The following is a 21,598-nucleotide window of genomic DNA, read 5'->3' as shown; positions in this document are numbered from 1 at the left end:
TTTTATTTCCATAGAGTGGACATTTGCTGAGAAGCTTGTTCTGTGTCCTGTGAGGGCCAGAAATCTGAGGAGAAAAACATGAAGTAATCATTAAAAGCAATTTGTTTAATTGTTAGCTAAATGAATGTTGATCTGATTCTTGAGAATGGCATTCCTTGTAGTTGTTGAGTAGTTTTTCAGTTGTGTCTGACATTTTGTGATTCCATTTGGGGTTTTCTTGGCAAAGATACTGGAGTGGTTTGCCATTTTCTTCTCTCACTCACTTTAAAGATGAAGAAACTGAGGCCAAAAAGGTTCAGTGATTTGCCCAGGGACATGTAGCTAGTAAGTGTCTGATTTTAATTCTGATTTGGAGTCTAGGCCTGGTGTTTTATCCAAGGTGTCACCTAGCTGCCAGAGAATGGCATGGTATCATTGAATTCCCATAGAAATACCATATTAGCCAGTTCTTATAAATACACACACGCGCGCACACACATACACACATAGCTCACAGACCTTTTGTATTTAACCAGAATGATCTCTTCTCTCAGAGGCATAGAGATAATCAATACATTGTCAGCATTCTTCATAGCATTATTCTTGTCCTCTGCAAAATTAGTAAATTCTCTGACTGGGGTAAGATGTGTCCCAAATAATCTAGAAATTGGCACTATTATGGCCTTATAGGGTTGTTGAGAGGAGAGGGCTTTGTAAACCATGAAATTCTACATAAATGTGAATTACGGTCATTTATCGTTTATTTTGAATAACAATAGGATAACATTAAGGGATCACAGATGCCCTACTGTTATGATACTTGATCCTGTCTACTGTTGTAAGATTGATGGCATATAATGAAGTCTTTAAATAAGAGATTTTTGAAAAATCTCAGGCTTTAGCAGTGTATAAGGAATTTGTGATACAGTTGAAAGTACACCGAATTTAGAATTAGGCAAACCTGCCTTGAATCCCAGCCCTGCCATGTAATTACCTCTATGAACATGGGCAATTCACTTCTTCTTGGGCTTCAGTTTATTTAACTGTAAAATCAAGATGTTAGACTAGATGATATAAGGCCTCTTTTAGCTCTAAATCTATAAGGTGACAAGCTTAGCTATCTATGACACTGGATCAGATCAGGCAGTGGCAGAATAACCTGTGTGAAAGGGATATAAAACTGTGAAGCAGAGGACTGAGAAACTAGAAGGAATGTGGTTTGTGAAGGCTTAGGCAGACTATTCAGAAGGAACAGAATAATGCTGAACTGGAAGATAGAAGACAAGAGTTTAAGTCTTGGTTTTGCCACTAATAGGTATATGACTTTAGAAATTCACTTTCCCTTTTGGGGCTTCCATTTCCACATTTGTCCTTTCCAGTGCTAAAATTCTATTTTTTTTATCCTGTCCTGTGTAATTAATAGACAGATCAGTCATTTCCTTATATTCTATGATCCTGTTTTTTAAAAAATATTTTCTTTAACTTCTCTATAGTATCCCTCTTGAGCTCATAAAATATTCTACAGGAGGTTGCCCATCAAAATTCCCCAGAGAAGTGATAGTTCCTCTGGGTTTTCCTCCTTCTCCTTCTCTTCCTTTTTTAGGGCATGTGGGTAGAGACAGTGGAGATGGTGAGAAGATTAAAAAATGTTTCAGAAACTTTGCTGTTCTGCATATATTATTATTTAGAAAATAATAAAAAATGAACAGCAAAAGTCAACTAATGCAAACAACACAATTTTCTATTCCTTGATCTTTCCTGGCCTCTCTTCCTATTTATATAATATAAGTTATTCCCAAGTACATGGAAAAGAAAGCAAAATTTAATAAAGATGATCAAAGAACCCTACACAGCTGCCCCCATTGGTATCTCCTGGTGCTATGAGTCTGTTTCCGGTTCCCTGATAAGAAGGACACAAGTAAATTTTTCATTAATCAGGAAGGAACTTTTCTTGAAGGATTTCCATGGATGTTAGGGATTGCTCTCTTCACATAAACATGACCCATGTTTAACATATATAAAAGGAATTGCAACCATAAGTGTTAATAGTGTACATGGCTCACTATTTGTGATGTTTTAGCTTTAAAAAAGTAGTTAATATAAAATAACTAAATACTTTTATGTCATTTAAAGGATGTAGGAAAAAAACTTCATCTTTTCTTGAAAGTCATGGTGAATTCTTGGGAGTGATAGAACTTAGGAAAGTTAAAATTCTGAATACTGATGTCATGTCAGAAATACTTCATTACTGAAAATAAACTGTGAGTTCACTAGAGTGCAGACTCTCTCCACTGAGGCAGATTGGAGCTCCCCCTTCTTCACACTCAGGTCAGAAAGAAGGACTTTGATTAGAACCATGCCATTCTCTCTCTTATTAGAACTAATTAGTTGAAAGTAACTTTAGAGATCATCTAGTCCAGGGGTTCTTACCGCCCCCCCCCTTTTGGTGCATTGTCCCTCATTTGTAGAATGCTCTTCCTCCTCATCTCCATCTCCTGGCTTCCTTTAAAACCCAGCTAAATCCCACTTTCTACCAGGATTCCTTCCTCAGGATCACCAAGGATCTGTTGAGGGATATATGGTAAAGACTTTACCATGGCAAAGAATATTGACCTATGAGCAAAAAAATTTGAACTTTGGTTTAGACAAAGAAAGAAGAAAAATAAAAAAGGAAGACAAAGAATAGGTTAGCAGATTTAAAAAAAAAAAAAAGAGAGAGAAGGGGCAGCTGGGTGGATAGAACATTGGGCGTGGAGTCAGAAGGACCTGAGTTCAAATTTGACCTCAGCCACTTAACTAGCTGTGTGACCCTGGGAAAGTCACTTAACCCTGATTGTCTCAAAAAGAGAGAAAAGGAAAACAGAAGAGAAAAGAGGTTCAGTGTGCTGCTTAATGATACAACATCACCCATCCTTTAAGGCCTAGCTCTTCCTTGAAGTTTTCCATTACCACTTTAGCTCAAACCAGTTTTCCATCCTCTGAATTCCTATAGTGCATCTTGTCTGTAAACTTCTTTTTGCATTTATATCCTATCCTATTGTTCTTGAGTTATTTCATGGGTGATTTTACCTATGTAAATAATTTTCTTCTTCAGCATCTCATAGGCATCTCTAAATCCTGGCCTAACCGCCAGACTTTAGGACTAAAGATGAAACCAGAGACATCAGAGACCCCATAGGGTCCCAACAATCTGCTCACTTGCTAGGGCTAAAATCAAGGGAACTAAGGCCTCAGATGATCACATTTCCATTTTTACTATAAGGTCTGTCTCCATAGTTGCAATAGATTTAGTTTTTCCAAGTAAGTAGAGGAAAATTGGCTTTGTAACTTATAAAACTAAAGCACTCCCACTCCTGTAGAGTCATTGTGGGTACCCACAGTTACTAAGGAAATAGACCAAAGCAGAGGGGGAAAGGTGCTTACCATTCTATTAATAGTGGAGTAAAAGAGAAGCCTGAGAAGTTCTGAGAAGTTCAGAACAAATGAAGTGACAGAAAGGAGCTCTCTAATGTTCTGTTAAGGACCTGAACCGTTTGTGCTGGTGATTTTCTCCCTAGAGGTCTGCAGAACTCTTTTCCCTTTTCCTCCCTCTTATTTCTGGTCATCCACAGAAGAGAGGCCCCCACTGAGCAGCGGCCTTCTGTATGTTTCTCAGTTCCTATGTTTCAGCTGCTGATGAAGACGGAGTCACTTCCTCTCTCTATGCCTCAGTTTCCTCCCTTAGTTAAATGTGCAGCTGAGTGCTTCAAGTTCTAAATTTCAATGATCTTCTATGGTTCTCATACAAGGGGACTTTCCTTTTATGTATTTTAATAACTGTTTTATTGCTCTTTAATGCACATCATGTAGAGCCAAGAATGCCAGAATACAGTCCAACTTTCCATTATCCAGCAGGATAAGGAAAAAGGGATGTTCTGGGTAACCCAGAATACTATATACAGTGTGTTCCAGAAAATTTAGTGCAGCTTAAGATTTTGGGGGGGAGAGTAAAAGGGGGCAGAAACATACCACCTACTCTTTTCCTGCTTTGTGTTATTGAGTCATTTCAGTCAAGTCCTACTCTTCATGATCCCATTTCGGGTTTTCTTGTCAGGGGTACTGGAATCATTCACCATTTTCTTCTCCAGCTCATTTTACAGATGAGGAACTGAAGCAAACAGGGTTAAATGACTTACCTAGGGTCACATAGCTAGTAAGTGTCTGAGGCCAGATTTGAACTCTTGAAGATGAGTCTTCCTGATCCCAAGCCCAGTTCTCTATATACTGTGCCTGCCACCTAGCTGCCTCTCTTACTGGTTTACCAAACTCTAAAGAATTAAAATACAATAAAAAAAATTCTGATACTTTAAAAGATATGTACAGAGGAGAACAACTTGTTCCATTGTCCAGGAAGGAGTCTGAAGGAGGTGCTAGAACTTGGTCAGACATCAAAGACACTCACTACAATCCTGGGCCATCACCAATTATCCTACTTTTGTCCTGCCACTGGACTCTGATGACTCTGGAAGAGAGAGTAAAGCTGACAACTGCAAATCTGACTTTCTTAAATTCAATTCACATACAAGTCAAGACCTCATCCTCATGAAGTTATTGGTCCTCTTTGGAAATGAAGGGTGAACAACAACAGCTGTGAGACCTGGGCATATCACTAAATCTGTTTGCCCTAGTTTCTCCATCTGTAAAAATAGGGATAATAATAGAACCTAAGTCCTGGACTGTGGGGAGGATCAAATGGGATAATATTTGTAAAGTATTTTGCAAATCTTAAATGCTAGCTGTTGTTGTTGTTACAGAAATTCAAAGCAAAGACAGATGAATTATGGCCAGAGTGGTCATACAAGGTATCATGGTGGAGGTGGCATTTGAGCTGAACTTTGAACTAATGGATAGGATTTCAAGCCAGAGAAGGGAAGGGAAGCCATTCCAGAATGAGGGAGCAGCATGAGCAAAGACACAGAGATGGGAATCATGCAGTCAAAGAATGAAGAGTAATTTGTTTGACTAGAATGTAAGGGAATAATGAGACACTGGAAAAATAGGGTGAGAAAAATCAGTCACAAAAGCCTAGCTAAGGAGTTTGCATTTTATTCAGTAGGCAATGAGGGGCCAATTAAGGTTTTATAACAGAGAAATGTCATGGTCAAGGCTGTGCATGGTATAAAGGAGGATTTGTTTCTCCCTGTCTCTCCCCAGGGCAACTGATAAAGTCATGGGTTGCAATCACACATAATGAGGTATGAATGTGATAACTAGGTATGATCCTTTTACCAAAATGCTAACTCCTTTCTCTGCCAAAACTGATCACAACCCAGGAGGGGCTTTAAATAGCTATGTCCTGGACTAGCAGTGAGGAAATTTTGAATCATTCCAGAGCTAGCTCTCTCTTTTGTCCATAGCCTATTGGCTTTCATCTATGCAGTAAGGGATCGTACCCTTTGAAGATGGTTGTCTCTAATACATGTTTCTTTATATCCATGTCTATCTGGAAAATGTTTCTGCTTCCTCAACTGTGATTCAAACTATCTGGAACCCACTCTTCACATGAGATGTCTCCTTCTGGATGAGTAGCAAAATGCTAATCATGGCTGATGGAGGTGGGGAAGAGAGAGAACCCCCCCCAACCCCCCCAGTGCCATCCCTCATCCTTCTGGGTGACATTCTATGAAAGACTCAGCTGGGACTGACTCAAACTGCCTGACTGCAGGTCTAAGAGCAGGGTGTATCTATTTCCAAATTCCAGGGGCATGACCATTTTAAACCTGACCATTGTCATTCCACCACCACCATCTCTGCTTTTTCTGATTCAGTTAGAGAAAGGTGCTCATACCTAATAAATAAAATTAAAAAGGTGTTAACCCACTAACTCCTTATCTGTGGTTAAGCCTCCTACACCTCTGAGCTGGGGAGGAGGAAACCAAATCTCCCCTCATCTACTTTAGAAAGATTACTCTGACGGTATGGGCAGGATTGTCCTTCCTTTCCCAAGAGAATCATGACATCAAGATGATGACATGACTTGTAGTTGATTTTGATTTGAGTGAAGGAGGGCTGTGCAAGGTCACCAGCCTCACTTTCTCCTCCTGAGCCATCTGGGTCCAGTGACTTGATATTCATCAGGATGACTGGAGATGGCCCAGGGTTGCAAAGTGAAACCCTGACCATTTTAGGTTAAGGTCTTATCAGATTCTCACTTTGAATGAGATGTACCCATTCAATGAATAGGCCTCTTTAAGTAGTTACTCAAGGAATGGCCTCTTTTAATTAAAAAAAAAATCACACTGGGAAGGGAAGACTCTCAGGGTTCCTGGGTAATAGAGTGAGAGGAGAGAAGAAATATTGGAAGACTAATTAGGGAAATTATTATAATACCACACAGGAGAGATAATTAGGTGTTGAACTATGGTGGTTAACAGGAAATAAAAAGATTAAGTGATGATTCAGTAATTGAAGAATTACTCATTATTTGCTAATTAATTGCTAATTTTCATTTAAGTTTCTGTCATTGAAAGTAATGATGCACTCACCTTTGCACGATCTGAAAAGGGAGGGGAAAGTAAGCATTTGTTAAATGCTTAGTATATTTCAGGCACTGTGCTAAACAATGGGGATACAAAAAGAGGCAAAAGGTAGCTCCTGCCCTCAAGGAGCTCACAATCTAATGATAGAATAAATATACAAATATATACAAAGCAAATCATTTACAGAATAATGCAAGATTTACAGGGAAAGCACTAGAATTAAGTAGGATTTTAGTTGGGACCTAAAGGAAGCCAGTAAGGTCAGTAGTTGGTGTAGGGGGAGAGCATTCCAGCTATGGAGAACAGCCAGAGAAAATGCCTGGAACTGAGAGATGGAGTGTCTTGTTTCTGGAATAGCCAGAAGGCCAGTGTCACTGGATGGAAGAGGCTGCAGGCTTTGAATGCCAAACAGAGCATTTTATATTTGATCTTCGAGGCAATGAGAAGTCACGGGAATTTATTTAGTGGGGACAAGGGGAGTGGGTAACGTGATCAGCTTATAAATAGTATCTCATTTGGTCCTCACAACAATTTTGTGAGAGAAGCCCTATTATGACCCCCATTTTACAGTTGGGGAAACCAAGGCAGACAGTGGTTAAGTACTTTGTCCAGGGTCAAGCAGCTAGTGTCAGTGTCTGAGGCTGAGTCTGAACTCAGGTCTTTCCCTACACCAGACCCACTGCTCTTTACCCATTGAATCACCGTAGATACTTCAATTTTTGATCATTCAAAATGCAGTGTTAGAATGGCATCTTTCATGTAGTATTGTAATGTGGGTAATCCCATGTCCAGGCTGATGAAATCTCTCTTGGATGGTTCTCATCTAAGAATTTCTGCACAGCCATCTGGTGTTAGCTCTATGTATCTCTGAAGAACAATCAGTTTCAGGTCTGTAGATATCTGAGGCCAAGCATCGCATGGGCCATTAATTCCTGCCTAAATAGTTTCAGTAGGCCACTGAAGAGCTGATTTTTAAAAATTTTTCCTGGAGGCTGTAGCAGAACCCAATGGGTTTTTTTGAACAAACATTTGAAACAGTTTATCCAATGGTTAACATAGTTCATCCTTCCATTGTTGAATATACCAGTCAAGGCAATGCTGATTAGTCAGCTGGTGGTAGGCTCTGGTCAATCAGTATGGCATTAAGGAATGGTCACTACATGGACTATATTCCCCTACTGGATAAGTTGAATATTTGAAGGTTACCACCTTCAATGAGGTGGTTCATGCTATCTATTCAAGGCTCCAAAGTTGCTTGTTATAGCTCTGAAAGGATATTCCTTTTACACAAGAGGACCAAGTGGAATTGATGCCAGACTCTTAGGCTGTCCAGTGGACAAGCTTTCCAAGGTTTCTGGATGAGGGGAAGGAGCCAAGTGAAGTCTGAATTTCCAAACATAACCCAGTCTTTCATGCCACAAGATACTCTCAGCATAGCATCTGAGTGAAAACATGTTCTGCCCCAGCTCACTCCTTCCTTCCCCTTCCCCTCATACCCACTTCCTGTCCTACTTTTACTTAAAAGGCAGCCCATATCATCCAAAGGGGCCCACAGTTCTTTTCCTCTTGTTCCCTTCCTCAGGTCTCAACTGAATTTGTCTTTAAAAGTTTAATCAGGACAGATTCATGCTATCTATTCAAGGCTCCAAAGTTGCTAGTTATAGCTCTGAAAGGATGTTCCTTTCACACATAAGAACCAAGTGGAATTGATGCCAGCCTCTTAGGCTGTCCAATGGAGAAACTTTCCAAGGTTTCTGGATGTGGGGAAGAAACCAAGTGAAGTCTGAATTTCCAAACATAACCCAGTCTTTCATGCCACAAGATACTCTCAGCATAGCATCTGAGTGAAAATGTCATATAAACAGGAGGAAATCTGAAATTAGGCAGCCCCACTTTTCCCTTCTTTTTAGTAACACAAAATTGTGAAAGAATTAAAAAAAAAATAATTTAGGGGAAGTAATGAAATCCTGGTCTGACTGTCACTATATACTAGCAAGGACCTTACAGGTAGGAGGATGATAGAATCCCCACATAAAAAAATGGAACTCTCTACCAACTGGCCCTTCTGAACATCTCCAGTATGACGGTAACCACTGTCCCCAATATTCAGTCCCAATACTATTTTTTTTTGATAGTTAATCTATATACTCCTTACCTATATTACATATAATTCTTCTTTGTATAGTATTTAGCTGTAGTAATAATAACAACTCAATTCCTATAGCACTTTCCTGCAAGAAATCTTCTCAGGTGGCTAGTGCTAATATTATTCCCATTTTGTAGGTGAAGCTACTGAGGATCAGAGAAACTAAGTGCCTTGTTTAAGACATACAGCTACTGGTGCTTGAACTCAAGTCTCCTAACTCAGTATTCTTTTTTCTATATGGTGCTATTTCTCAAAGTAGATATTTAATAAATAAGTTATTAATAAATATTATAAAATATTTTAATGAATATGTAGTTTAGTATTAAATATATTTTCTAATATTTAATGAATTTGCAGTTTAGCAGTAAATATATTTTCCAATGTTTTAATGAATATGCAGGTTAGTAATAAAATCTTTTCTTTTTTTCAAATTTTCTTAATTTTCAAATATCTTAAATTTTAATTAAATTAATTATAAATTATTATATTATTAATTATTTTATTATTATTAATTATTATTTAATTATTTGATTGATTTAATTAAATGTTATTGGATACATTTTGAAATATTTTAATGAATATGTCATTTTTTGGTGGTTTGATTGGTTTAGTCACCTGTACCAAATTTCCACCTTACAGTGGGGTCTTGTTTATAATAAGATTTTTATATAACACTAAAGTGTTTTAAAGTCATATATATATGACTTAGAATCAAGACTCGAGCTAACATATTCAAAGCTAAGAAATATGTTAATGAAATATACTAATCCTCAAGAGAGGAGAGGAGAGTACTGTTGGCTTTCTGTAACAGCTGTGGTTTGGGAATAGGGTGGAAGGACACAAAGCGTTCATTGTTCTGTGGCTCTCACTGAAGAGAGGGTCTTGTCATCCACAATAGGCCACTTCTATCATCTGCCACTGTTCACTTTTCCTGATATACTTCAGAACAGCTGTTGCTTTGCAGCAATTGCTCTGGATAAAGGCATAAGGGTCACATTTCCACAGCACGTGTTAACTTTTTTGCAGATTCTTTATGGGCTATATAGCCTTTCCCTCAGCCCACTCTGATATGCCTTTCACAGAAAATTCGGTAGTTGGTTTGGGTCTGTGGTTTTCTCTGTTTTTCCCAGAATGTGTTGTACAGTGCAGGTGTTAAAAAGGTGTTCCCTAATTTTTAGTTTTCTACTAAATTAGCCTATTAAAGCACAGCTAGTTCTCAGTTACTGGGGAGATGTGATCCTCTTTGTGGATAATATGTACCCTTGCTACCCGCCTTTGAGCAAATCACTGCTCAGAGAATAAGAAAGGATTGGGAGATCAGAAATTCACATCATTACATATGCTATTGGTTACCACTCTCATTTAAAAAGGAGGGAGTATTTGTTTTAATTCTTCTATGCAACATAACTAATGGAAAAAGATGTTTAATAAGAATGTATGTGTAGAATCCATATAAGATAACATGCTGTTGTGAGAAGGGAGGGGTTAGGGAGGGGAAGAAAAATTTAAAACTTATGGAAGTAATTGTTGAAAACTGAAAACAAATAAATGATGAACAAAATAAATAAATAAAAAGAAGGGAGAGGGGGAAAAGACACAGAAACAAATGTCTGAACTGAAAGTCTAGGATAATCTAGAGATTTCAAAATCAAGTTATCTAGTATATATTTTATTTCAGTTACCTCTGCTTTTTCTGACTCCTACTACCGAAAGTACTTGAGAATGTGTGCACTTATCTGAACATGGCTGATTCATTCACATTTGAACGTGGAATATAAACTGATGGTGCAAAACTGCAACTTTCGGAAAACTTACTTTCCATGTCTTTGGGCTCCCCTCTCTGCTTCCTTTGACTCTCCTTCCCCTATCTCATGTGCCCAGTAAAAACTTCTGGTGGGTGCCCTACTTTTGGTGGACCACTTAGACCTATTTTCTAAGCAGTCACCCTCTTGAAACAAATGGTGGCACAGTGGATGTGTTCATCCTTCGTTGCTGAAGAAGACCATGCCATCAGAGAAATGATGACATGACTTGTGCTTGACTTTGTTTTTTTGAATGAGGGAGGGTTGTACAGGTCACCAGCCTCACTTCTTCTCCAAAACCATCTGAATCCAGTAACCAGATATTCATCAAGATGACTGGAGATGACCCAGGATGAGGCAATTGGGGTTAAATGACTTGCCCAAGGTCACACAGCTAGTGAGTTTCAAGTGTCTGAGAGAAGATTTGAACTCAGGTCCTCCTGACTCCTGCATTGGTTCTCTATCCACTGCACCACCTAGCTGCCCCTGGCACAGTGGACAGAGCAAGAGTGAAGGCAAGAACAACTAAATTTAACTGACTGTATGACTCTGGGCAAGTCACTTAACCTCTGATTAATTCTGTTTCCTCAACCATAAAAAAAAAAAAGAATTATAATATACCTACCTCAAAACTGTGCTTAGCATATTTCCTGGCACATTTTTGCCGTTCAATCATTTTCAATCATGTCTGATTCTTCCTGACTCCATTGGGGGTTTTCTCAGCAAAGATACTAGAGTGGTTTGCCATTTCCTTCTCCAGCTCACTTACAGATGAGGAAATTGAGGTAAACAGGGTTAAGTGACTTTCCCAGGGTCACTAGTAAGTATCTGAGGCCAGATTTGAACTCAGGAAAGTGAGTCTTCCTGACTCCTAACCTGGCACTTTGTGCACTATGAGGCCACTTAGCTTCCCTTACCTAGTAGACATTCTATAAAAGTTTATTCCCTCTCTTTTCTTACTTCTGCACTGGCCCTTCATGATTCTGCCCAGCCTAATCCTTGCATTTTGCAAGCCCCCCTCTCCCTGCTAACCACACACACACACTCCAGAATAAACCATTCTGTGGCTTTAGGGAATAAAGTCCTACTCTCTGTGCTCCAAGTCAATCTGTTAAGTACAGCTGTAATAAAATGTAAATAAACAATAATGGCTCAATGAGTTGTCCTTGCCTGCTTACATATAAGCATTTATATTGGGCTCTTAATCTCTTAACCCAAAGGAGTGACTACTGTGAACCTAATCACAGATCCTTCCCTCTTTTGCCTGTCCATGGGCCTGGCCCTGTGCTAATCAATTAATAGATAAATAAAGATAATTTACCACAAAGTCGAGGAGGGGCTTCCTCCTAAATCATAGTCTGATGGAAAGAGCATTAGCTCTAGAGTGAGATGACCTGGGTTCAAACCCTACCTCTGACAATTGCTATGTGTATGACCTTTGGGCAAATCACTGAACCTCCTTGGGACTCTGTTTCCTCATCTGCAAAATGAAAGGTTGGGACTAAAAGGCCTTTGGGTATCCTTTCAGCACTCGATCTATGATTCTTTGACTACGGTGAGGCTATTCATAGATTGCTTTCTATTTCTGCCTAGCCCTGTGCTCACAAATTAATGACTAGATGGAGATAGTCCCCTCTAACCCCACAATTTGCAGTTTTTATGTTTAACATAAGATATCATAGTAAAATGGAAAGGGAATTGGCTCTGATGTCAGAAAACCAGAATTCAAATTCCAATTCTGTTCTTTAGCTACCTGTGTGACCTTTGGGGACTCAGCTTCTTAGGAGGTTCAGTTTCCTGAGAGGGCAAGACTATATTAGCACTTAGGTGGTACAACAGATAAGAGCACTAGGCCTGTAGTCAGGAGGATCTGAGTTCAAATCTAGTCTCAAACACTTACTATCTGAGTGATTATGGGCAAGTCACTTAACTTCTCTTTGCCTCAGTTTCCTCAGCTGCTAAATAGGGATAATAATAACACCTACCTCCCAGAGTTTTTGCCAGGATCAAAAAAGGAAAGAGTTGTAAAGCACTTAGAGCAGTGACGGGCACATAGGAGGTTCCCCCTAAGTGTTTGCTATTATTATATCTCTAATCCTCCGATCCTATAATGCAGCATGAAGCATATGGCTTGAAAAAGTCTGGGTGCTTCCAACAACTTGATCACATATTCTCTAAACCCCTATGGAGATCAAGGCTTAAAACTGTGCAGCAAACCACAGGATTTCAGATAGACTTTTTTTTGGTGGGCATAGGAAGCAGAGGCTGGGTGGCAACACCCCTTCACTAGCAAAGAGGATGCAGTACCATTCATTCTCTCCTTTGTCAAGTTTCATTCCCAGAAATGAGGGCAATAGTAATTAAACTCATTAAACTGTTTTGGCAAGGCCATGTCCTGGGCACTGGTGATATAAAGACCAAAGGGAAAAATAGGAATGAAAAACAATGTCTGCCTCTATGAAGCTTATGTTCTAGTAGGGGAGGGGAGGATTGTCAGGTGGTATCAGAGAGAGAACGACAACATTTGAGTAGTCAAAAAATACAATATAATTTGAAGAAGGGGAGAGCACGATGAGGGGCATCTAGAATGTCTTCTTGCAGGAGATGGCATCTGAGCTCAGCTTTGAAAGAAACTAAGATTTCTGTGAAGTAGAGCTGAAAAGGGAAAGTAGCCTAGGTACTAGGGATGACCTGAAACTCTCCTAATGCAGATGGTTTATATGATTATATGCACTATGAAATTTCAAGGATCTGTGATGGTATGGGTATATCTTCCACCAATTCAGGTTGCTGGGGCAAAAAAAGAAAGCCTCCTCTCCTGGTGGTCAGTCTTCTTGGTGATGAGTTTTTCTGAATCCAGCAAGGTTGGATCCCACACATACAAACACTGTCACCTGGTTTGCACTACTACCAAGACTTCATAGTTTCTCAAGGCTTGCCAGGGTTTGTACTTCCAAGGTTACCTCCATACTTTGGATGAAACAGTGAAATAGGGCTTTGGGATAATTACGATTATGCTTATCAGCGACAAATAACAACCATGAAAAACCATATGGTCTGTAGGAAATAAAAGTAGAGGAAATATGAGCATAGTAAGATTTACTCTTTGTAACTTTTTGAAACAATGAGTTTTTAATGAACACTGGACAGAGTAACATGGTACACAATGGCAACAGTATGAGTCTGGCAGTCAGTGCCCTGCCACTGACAACCTGTGTGACCTTAGACAAATGTGACCTTAAACACCTATGCCTTAGTTTCTCCCAGTTACAAAATAGAGTCTATTTCCTGCCTCACAGAATTATTGCCAAAATAAGAGGAGAGCATATCTATGGAAATTTTTTAAAATGTTAAACTAGATCTTATTATTAATGTAATCTTTTCTTTCTCAGCAGTGTACCTTGGCGAAAGCATTGTATGATAACCACGCTGAATGTGCTGATGAATTGGCTTTCCGGAGAGGAGACATCTTGACTATTTTAGAAAAGAATGTCCCAGAAAGTGAGGGCTGGTGGAAGTGTTCACTTCATGGTCGACAAGGACTGGCCCCTGCAAATCGTCTCCATCTCCTCTCTGATTCTCAAGACAGTGGACTTTCTTTCTCCTCTCAGAATAGCTTGGGAGAATTACCCAGCAGTCCAGATAAGACTTGCCATGTGCCCTCTGAGCCCAACAGACCCGCTCCACCAGGTGTATATGAGCAGATGGTGGGTTGGGTGAAGCCTATGGTTTCTTCTGCTTCTGATCAAGTGTATGAACAGCCTGCACCACTGACCACAGCAAAAATTTTCACTGAAAAGACTCTAGCCTTTGCTAAACAGGTATGTACCTTGGCATATATCAAGAAATATACAGTATACAATTTGAGAAATTACATATAAGAAAATTTGTTGCATGCTATGTAACCTTGAATGTGAGTAATTGGTGTTATTTAGTGAATGCTTAAGAAATAATAATGAGCAGAAATATATTTTATTGGTAGAATTAGTGCTGTGTACTTATTTCATTAATTTTCTTGTCTAGGCTAATGAGTTGTTGTTGTCCATGAACAGCACATACCTCCTTTTCCCTCTTTGCTTATACTGTTTCCCTTTTTATCATAATTGTCTTTCAACTATCTTCCCACTTACTTATATCCTCCTCCCCTTCTAGGTCAAGTCTGTTACATCTGGGGCTCTTAAACACACCTCATTTTGAGTGGGGAAGAGTCAGAAATGTATCCTAGCTGTCTCAGAATAATTTTATTATCGCAGACTCACTGGTACCAAAATTCTAGACATCAGGAAGGTATTAAGTGTAACCATAGCACATGAGATAGTCAAGGAGGAGGGGGGAAAATTCATACACAATACCACCCCACTGGCCACTTTCCCTTCAGTAAACATGCTGGGAAAGAGAGACATACCCATGTCAAGGATATTTTCTGAGGATAAGAAATAATATAGTTATATCCCTTCCAAACCTCTATAGGCTTAGCCAAATTTCAACTTTTCTTAATAAACAACCAAATCTTGCTTCCATTATACTTCCTCCTTAAGTCTCAAAACTATATGTTGTATCCACATATCAATAATATGAGGTCAACTTTGCTGTTTCTTAGTTACAGTGCAGAGAGTGCCAGCTGCTATTTTTTCTGCTTCTCCCCCTAGCCATGGTGCTGACAAACTTTCACAAAGATTTTTCTGCTTCTGTACATGATCATTCCCTTCTCTGATTTCTTGGAACACTGAATGTCACTGACATTTCTATGGCATTTAATTTATGCTACCTTCTGTCATCATTTGTCATATTTGTGTTACGTCTTCTCAGGCAGATTGTAAGTTTCTCAAGGGCAAGTATCAAGTATCTTGACTTTCTTTTTATAACCACAGTCTTACAAAGTGAGTGATTAAGAAATATTTGCTACTGGTGACACAATAGTAGATTCAGTCCCTTTTTTAGCACAATACCTGTCATATAGTTGGTGCTTAAGAAATGTTTGTTGATTGATTGTTTGGAAGTTTGTTTGAATTAAATTCAAGAAATATGTCTCAAGCATCTACTATATGCAAAGTGCTGTGCTAAATAAAAGGTCTATCACCTGAACACAAAATCTGTCCAGCCTTTTTGTGGATAAGTATCCTATGAACATTTGAGAAAACATAGATGATTCAGTGCACCCTATTAACATTACTAGAGAAAACAAAGTAAAACAGAACAAAATAGTCAACATGCAATGTGGATTGACAATTGAAAAATCTGCATATTTAAGGAATATATTTTAGCTAGTAGTTTTTCTCCTCATTGGCTGTTAACTTTTCTTGATGTGTATATGTTAGAGTTCAGAAAAATGTTTAACCACCTACTTAAAATAAAACCTTATAATATATTTCCGTTCTTCAAATGTATTTATGTTCCATGTGTGCTATTTTTATTTCTAAACTGAGTATGAGTTACACCTCAGTCACTAGTATTTTCTTCATACATTAATGGGGAGGGAGTGGGGAAGTAGGATATCAGTTCCATGGGGTAAGGACTGATTTTTACTTGTCTTGCCAAGATGGTATCTTATAGGGTATCAGGAAATTTGAGTTTTTAGTCCCAGCTCCTCCATGAATTTACTTTGTGACTTAGGGAATTCATAAAATGACTTTGTGACTGTAGGAAGTCATTTATATCTATGGTCTCAATTTTTTCCATAAGAAAATGGAAGGATGGAACTAGGAAATCTCTAAGAGACCTTCTAGCTTTATTAACCTATGATTAACTTTTTTAAAAAAAAAATGCTCTCCTATGCATTTAACAAATATTACAGTGAATTGAATGGTCTCCTAGTGACTGATTATTTTTTGTTGTAGTAATTGTGTTTAAGCTTCTGATTTATCTGTGGTACCAGAGGGATGTTCATGGCATTCATTACATACAGAGATGCTAGCCAAGACTGTATTTCTATTGATTCAAAGGGAAAATATGGAAAGGAAAGAAGAAGACCATATGCAAAGGAAAGAAGAAGATCATAAAGTATTTTCCTTCCAAAGAAAATAAAGCAAGATAGACCCAGTACCCTTATTCAGGGTTATCATTTCCTCCTTTATCATCACAGACTCACATTTCTATGCCATATTTGTTTTGCATCCAGCAAATGGCACATGATGCCACCTTTGAGAATATGCTAGCGTACAAATGCTGTGTAGATAGACTAGAAGGATCTTTAGTTTGCATTTTTTTTGTGTGCTACTGGAAGCCTGCCACTCTACTAATTTACCATCCAGTGCTCTTTTCACAGCAGGCATCAGAAAGTGAATGTTATTAAAAGGTTCTGAATAGTTTGCATTTCATAAATCCCTGAGCTACATCTTACACAACAACACAGTTGTTACAAGGAACAATTGCACCATGCTCCAGCACTGCTGGGCATTTGATACAAGCATTGTAAAGTTGTCAGTTGGCTTAGTGAAGGAAGCAACTCTGGGCACCCTAGATCATCTCTTTGAAACAACTGCCATGGAGGGTAGACTCTCACATGCTCAGCTGTTCCCTGGACAGCTGACTAAAGATATCAAAAGTTATCTTTACACTGTCTATTGAAAGAAACCAAGTCACTATGAATTTAATTTTAGCATATTTTTAAGTTCTTTACTCAACTAACAGAATATGTAGCATGGTACAGTAGGAAGACCACAGGATCTTGAGTTAGAGGATCTGGGTTCAAATCTTGCCTCTGAGTGACTCTGGTTTCAGTTTTTTCTTCTGCAAAATGAGGGGATTGAACTAAATGACTCTGAAGTTGTATCTAGTTCAAGATCTATGATTTTTTTTGTGGATATTTTATTTCGGATTATCTTTATTTGTATTATTTTGTTTGTGTTATTATTGTGGGTATTTTATTAACTCCGAATATGCTCTGTTGGATAGCAGTACGTAAATTCCTTGGGAGCAGGAACTATTTTGCATTTGCCTCACACTTAGTGGATATTTAGTTCATATTTACTGAATTGGATTGAACTGGACAGTTGAGCTCCAACTTTAGTCCCCTATAATTTGTGCTTCATCTATCATTCTTGGGAGCCCTAAGAAGTGAAATCTTTTTTTTTAAAAGCCTTTTTAACTACCCTAATCATTATTTAGAAAGCATAAGACATCATTCTTTTTAAAATCATTCTCTTTGGAAATAGTACTTAGACTGTAACAGGTCTAACATAGCATAACAGTCTTAAGGTTTTCAAAGCACTTCTGTCCCAAATGATGCAATTTTTATTATCCCCACTTCACAGAGGAGAAAACAGTCTTAGAAAGGTTATGACTTGCCCATGAACACACAGTAAGTTTTCAATTTGGAACTTAAATTCAGCTCTCCTGATTCTTGAACTGATGCTAGAGAAGATGTCTTTTCTTGCTTTTCAAATGCTTGCTAATCACTCACATGCAATAGTCTTTTAGAATTGTGCTTTCATTAGTGATGAGATCACCTGAAGCCAAAAGGAAACCAAAAACCAGAACTCTCTTGCAATTGAAGTGGAACTCCTGAGCCTGACACACAGACTTTCAGTTCTATTTAGAGACTTTGGAAATGTTCAAGCATTTTAGTTTTTTGTTAAGTTGTATCTGTTTCCTTTCTCTTTTCCATATTTGTGATATCATAGTTAAAGAGCTACAAGGGACCTTTGGGGCCATCTAGTCCAATCCCACATTTTACAAGATGAGGAAGTTGAGACCCAGAGTGGTTAAGTAACTTGTGACAGGTCACATAGGTAGTGAAAAAAAAGAGATCTGAACTCTGGTCCTTTGATTCCAAATCAATACTTTTTCCTCTGAACCAACAGCAGTTGTTAAATGATTTCTCCTGCTCCTAGGTGCAAAGAAATCTAAGGATTTCTGAACAAGTAGATAACCATTCCATTTTTTAACAATAACAAGCAAGAAAATGCAAAAATTTCTCTGAGCATTTACTAGAGAAGAAAGAGGTATAAGATTATGATTAGAGTTAGATGGTACCTTAAAATCATTTAAGTCTAGCCCCTACTCTCATTAGTAGAGGAGGTGGATAGTAGGATGCAAGTTCCAATTATGTTCTTTGAGTTTGTTAAGGGGGTGGCAAAGTTTATCATTCCCAGTTCTATCAGGCAGCTTTTGCAAAGGAATATTTGTTTTTAAAATATAGCAAGAAGAAATGTACAAACATTTTCACCAATATCTCTGGGGCATCATCTCTCATGTACTGCCTTGGCCTCTGGGGCTCGGCCAAGGGAAGTAGGGATTGGGTTTATAAAATTCCTACAAAGCATTGGTCTCCCCAAATTCACATTCAAAGGAACATTGCTGCTACACGAGTCCTGCCACTACACTGGGGTCCAAAATATCACTCCCAAAGGAAAGTCACTCCTGAAGACCTTTTCTTGTTTCTTGGGGCATCAATTCCATGTTGGTTACAAAACCCAGCCCAGTTTCCAACTTCGGAAGTCCATTTTCTCTCTCTCTTGGCCTTTGAAGTTCCCAAGATCAGAGACTCCACTTCCTGCATCTAGAATGAAAAACAACCAACCAAGGAAGTCCATCTTGAGGGCCATATGGTGTTAAAGTAGGAAAATCTCATAGCTCTTTATCTTACAACATGGTCTCTCCATCTGATTCTATCATATAACCAAGGGGCAGATGAAGACAAGAAGGGAGGAAAAACGGAAATCACTGAAACCCAAAAGCCCTCTTGAATTCCCAAGTTCTGGCTATAGTAGCCAATAGAGAATGTTTCCTCCCAATCAACGCGAGGTCAGCTGGAGCCAGTTATAAAATGTCCATGAATTCATGTCTTTTACCTGTCATCATCATTCTCCTATAAAGAGATTCCTAGCATCCACCATGTGGAAGTGTCGTCTTAGCAAGCTGAAGGGGTCTACACATGTATCAAACCTCCATTACACAAATGTACATATATATTCTTATAAAGAAATAGTAATAGAATTATAAAAATTTCTACTACTAACTTCCTCCCCTCTAGTTACACTTATGTTGGTAGACCTCCACAGAATACAGTGTAAGGAGTTTCCTTTGGGTAGCAAAGAGCAAGAGTTTGGAGTGCTGGCCTTAGAGTAAGGAAAACTTGAGTTCAATTTCTGCCTCTAACACTTACTAGCTATGTGACCTTGTGTAGATAATTTAACCTCTGCCTCAGTTTCCTCATCTGTAAATTAGAGATAATAATTGCATCTACCTTCCAGGGTTTTTGTAAAGACATAATGAGACAATATTTGTAAAGTACTTCATAAACTTCAACTCTCTAGTCATGTAAAATTCTGACAATAATTCATTATTCATATCTTGAAATCATTAGAAACCTTTAGTTTAAGAGTTGCTGAAAGTTGAAAGAGCCTGAAGACTTGAACTGAAATTCCATATACACTATTTGGCAGTAATGTACCCATATTTAACCTCCCTAGATCTTAATTTTCTCATCTGTAAAGTGGGGATAATAGTACCTGTAATATCTATTTCATAGAATTTTCATGAGGATCAAAAGAACCAAGGCATGTCAAGTTCTTAACAAACTTTAAAAAGCAGTACAATTGCCAGATTTTTTTTTATCATTATTGGAGGCAGTATGGTGCAGTGGGAAGATGTTGAATTTTCAAAGAGCCTCGGTTTGAATCTCAGCTTTCTTGCATGACACTTGGATGATCTGGGGTCAGTCACTTAACATTCCTGGCTTTCAGTTTGTTCATCTATAAAATGTTGACATAGATTGGAGGATGATCAATTTGTGGTGAATGTCATGAGAAATTACTGAAATGTTGTTAAAATATTAGTACTCTGATAAATTCTAAGAAAAATGAGGAGACACAGATGAACTAATACAGAGTAAAGTAAGCAGAACCAGGAGAAAAATATTCACAATGACTATAATACTGTGAATAAAAAGAATACTAAAATGAAGCCAAATGCTAATTCTAAAAACTATTCATTGCCCCAGGAAAGTGAAGTGGAAATGCATCACTCTCCGTTTGTAGAGAGGCAGGAGACTATGGTTCAGCGGATTGCATACATTGTTGTATCTGTTGTCTTTAACTCTTTCCCTTTGTTACAAAGGAAGAAGGAGAAGAATATTTCAAAATCACTATGATGTTAAAAAAAATTTAAAACTTAATATTTTAAAAAATGAATAAAGTGAGTAAGTTGTGCTAGACAACCTCTGAGCTGTAAATCTTGGATCCTAAAGTCATTTTGAGAATTCATAGAATTTTAGAGTTGACAGAGGGCTTAACATTCATTCATCTAAGAGAAATCCTTAATGTTACAGATGCGAAAACTGAGGCCTAAGCATGTGAAATGATTTGCTAAATTCAGACAGTGAGCTAGTTGCAGAACTGGGCCTAGGACACAGGGCAAGAAATTTTTGAGGTTACTTTGAAAACAATGACAACAACACTCCAGTTTTCTTAGAATTATAAACTGAGCTGGTTTCCTTATTTTAAATCATGTAAAGAACCTAATTGGCTTCAGGTTTAACTTCAGGCTAAAAACCTAAAATGAGGAAAGGGTTTTTTTTTTCCCTTCATATTTAATATATCATGAATCAACTTTGTTGAGCAAGTCAGCCCATACAAAGTAGTTCCTGATTTGGAGTTTCTATCTAGCACCCTATAGCTTTTTCCTTTTCCTTTTGACCATGTACTTCTTCTTCTCTAATTGCATTCCTTCTTTAAGCATGTTTTCTGAGAAGAAGAGGGCAGTAATATGTTCACTGTATCCAAAATTTCCTTAATAGAAATTTTCTCATGAAAATTCCTTTGCTCTCTGAAAGCCTGAGCCCTCCATACTGATAGTTCAGCATGTATTCAACAAAATCAGCTAAACTGCAAGAACTCAAAACACATCAGAGTAATGTCCTCATGATCGTTAGTTGGTGGAAAAATAAGGAGACCAGCTTTCTTGCTTCTAGTTCATCTGATTGAGATCCCAAAGTCCTCCTAGGTAACAGAATAGTCCAATGATAGTGTATTCACAGTATTTAAAGACTCATAAATCAGACCTTTTCCACAGTCCTCATGAAAACCTCCTCTAACAATTCCAGAAAATGAGCTTCCCTGTTTCCATATCTCGCATAATCTTTTTTTTCAGCATTGCTACACACATATCTTGTATTATTTTGTTTCATGGTTATCTGTATATTGTTTTCTCTC

General features: G+C 38.2%; 2 protein-coding genes across 6 annotated transcripts in view; one reads left to right on the top strand and one right to left on the bottom strand.

Annotated features, from left to right (window-relative positions):
* The window catches only part of AURKA (aurora kinase A), a 117,268-nt gene that overhangs the window by 70,852 nt on the left and 24,818 nt on the right, over positions 1–21,598 (bottom strand). The gene's annotated exons all lie outside the window — the stretch shown is intronic.
* CASS4 (Cas scaffold protein family member 4) overlaps positions 1–21,598 on the top strand; it is a 55,209-nt gene that overhangs the window by 17,848 nt on the left and 15,763 nt on the right. For 3 of the 5 annotated variants that reach the window (XM_072633469.1, XM_072633467.1, XM_072633470.1), the window contains exon 2: positions 13,838–14,266. In XM_072633469.1, the coding sequence (XP_072489570.1) occupies positions 13,838–14,266 (429 nt within the window). The remainder of the gene's footprint in view (positions 1–13,837; positions 14,267–21,598) is intronic. The other 2 variants (XM_072633468.1, XM_072633471.1) reach the window with 1 other exon arrangement.

Source organism: Notamacropus eugenii, chromosome 1, assembly GCF_028372415.1.
Source record: "Notamacropus eugenii isolate mMacEug1 chromosome 1, mMacEug1.pri_v2, whole genome shotgun sequence".
NCBI lineage: Eukaryota > Metazoa > Chordata > Mammalia > Diprotodontia > Macropodidae > Notamacropus > Notamacropus eugenii.
Note: the sequence above shows the minus strand (reverse complement) of the source record. Positions and strands in the feature narration are given on the sequence as shown.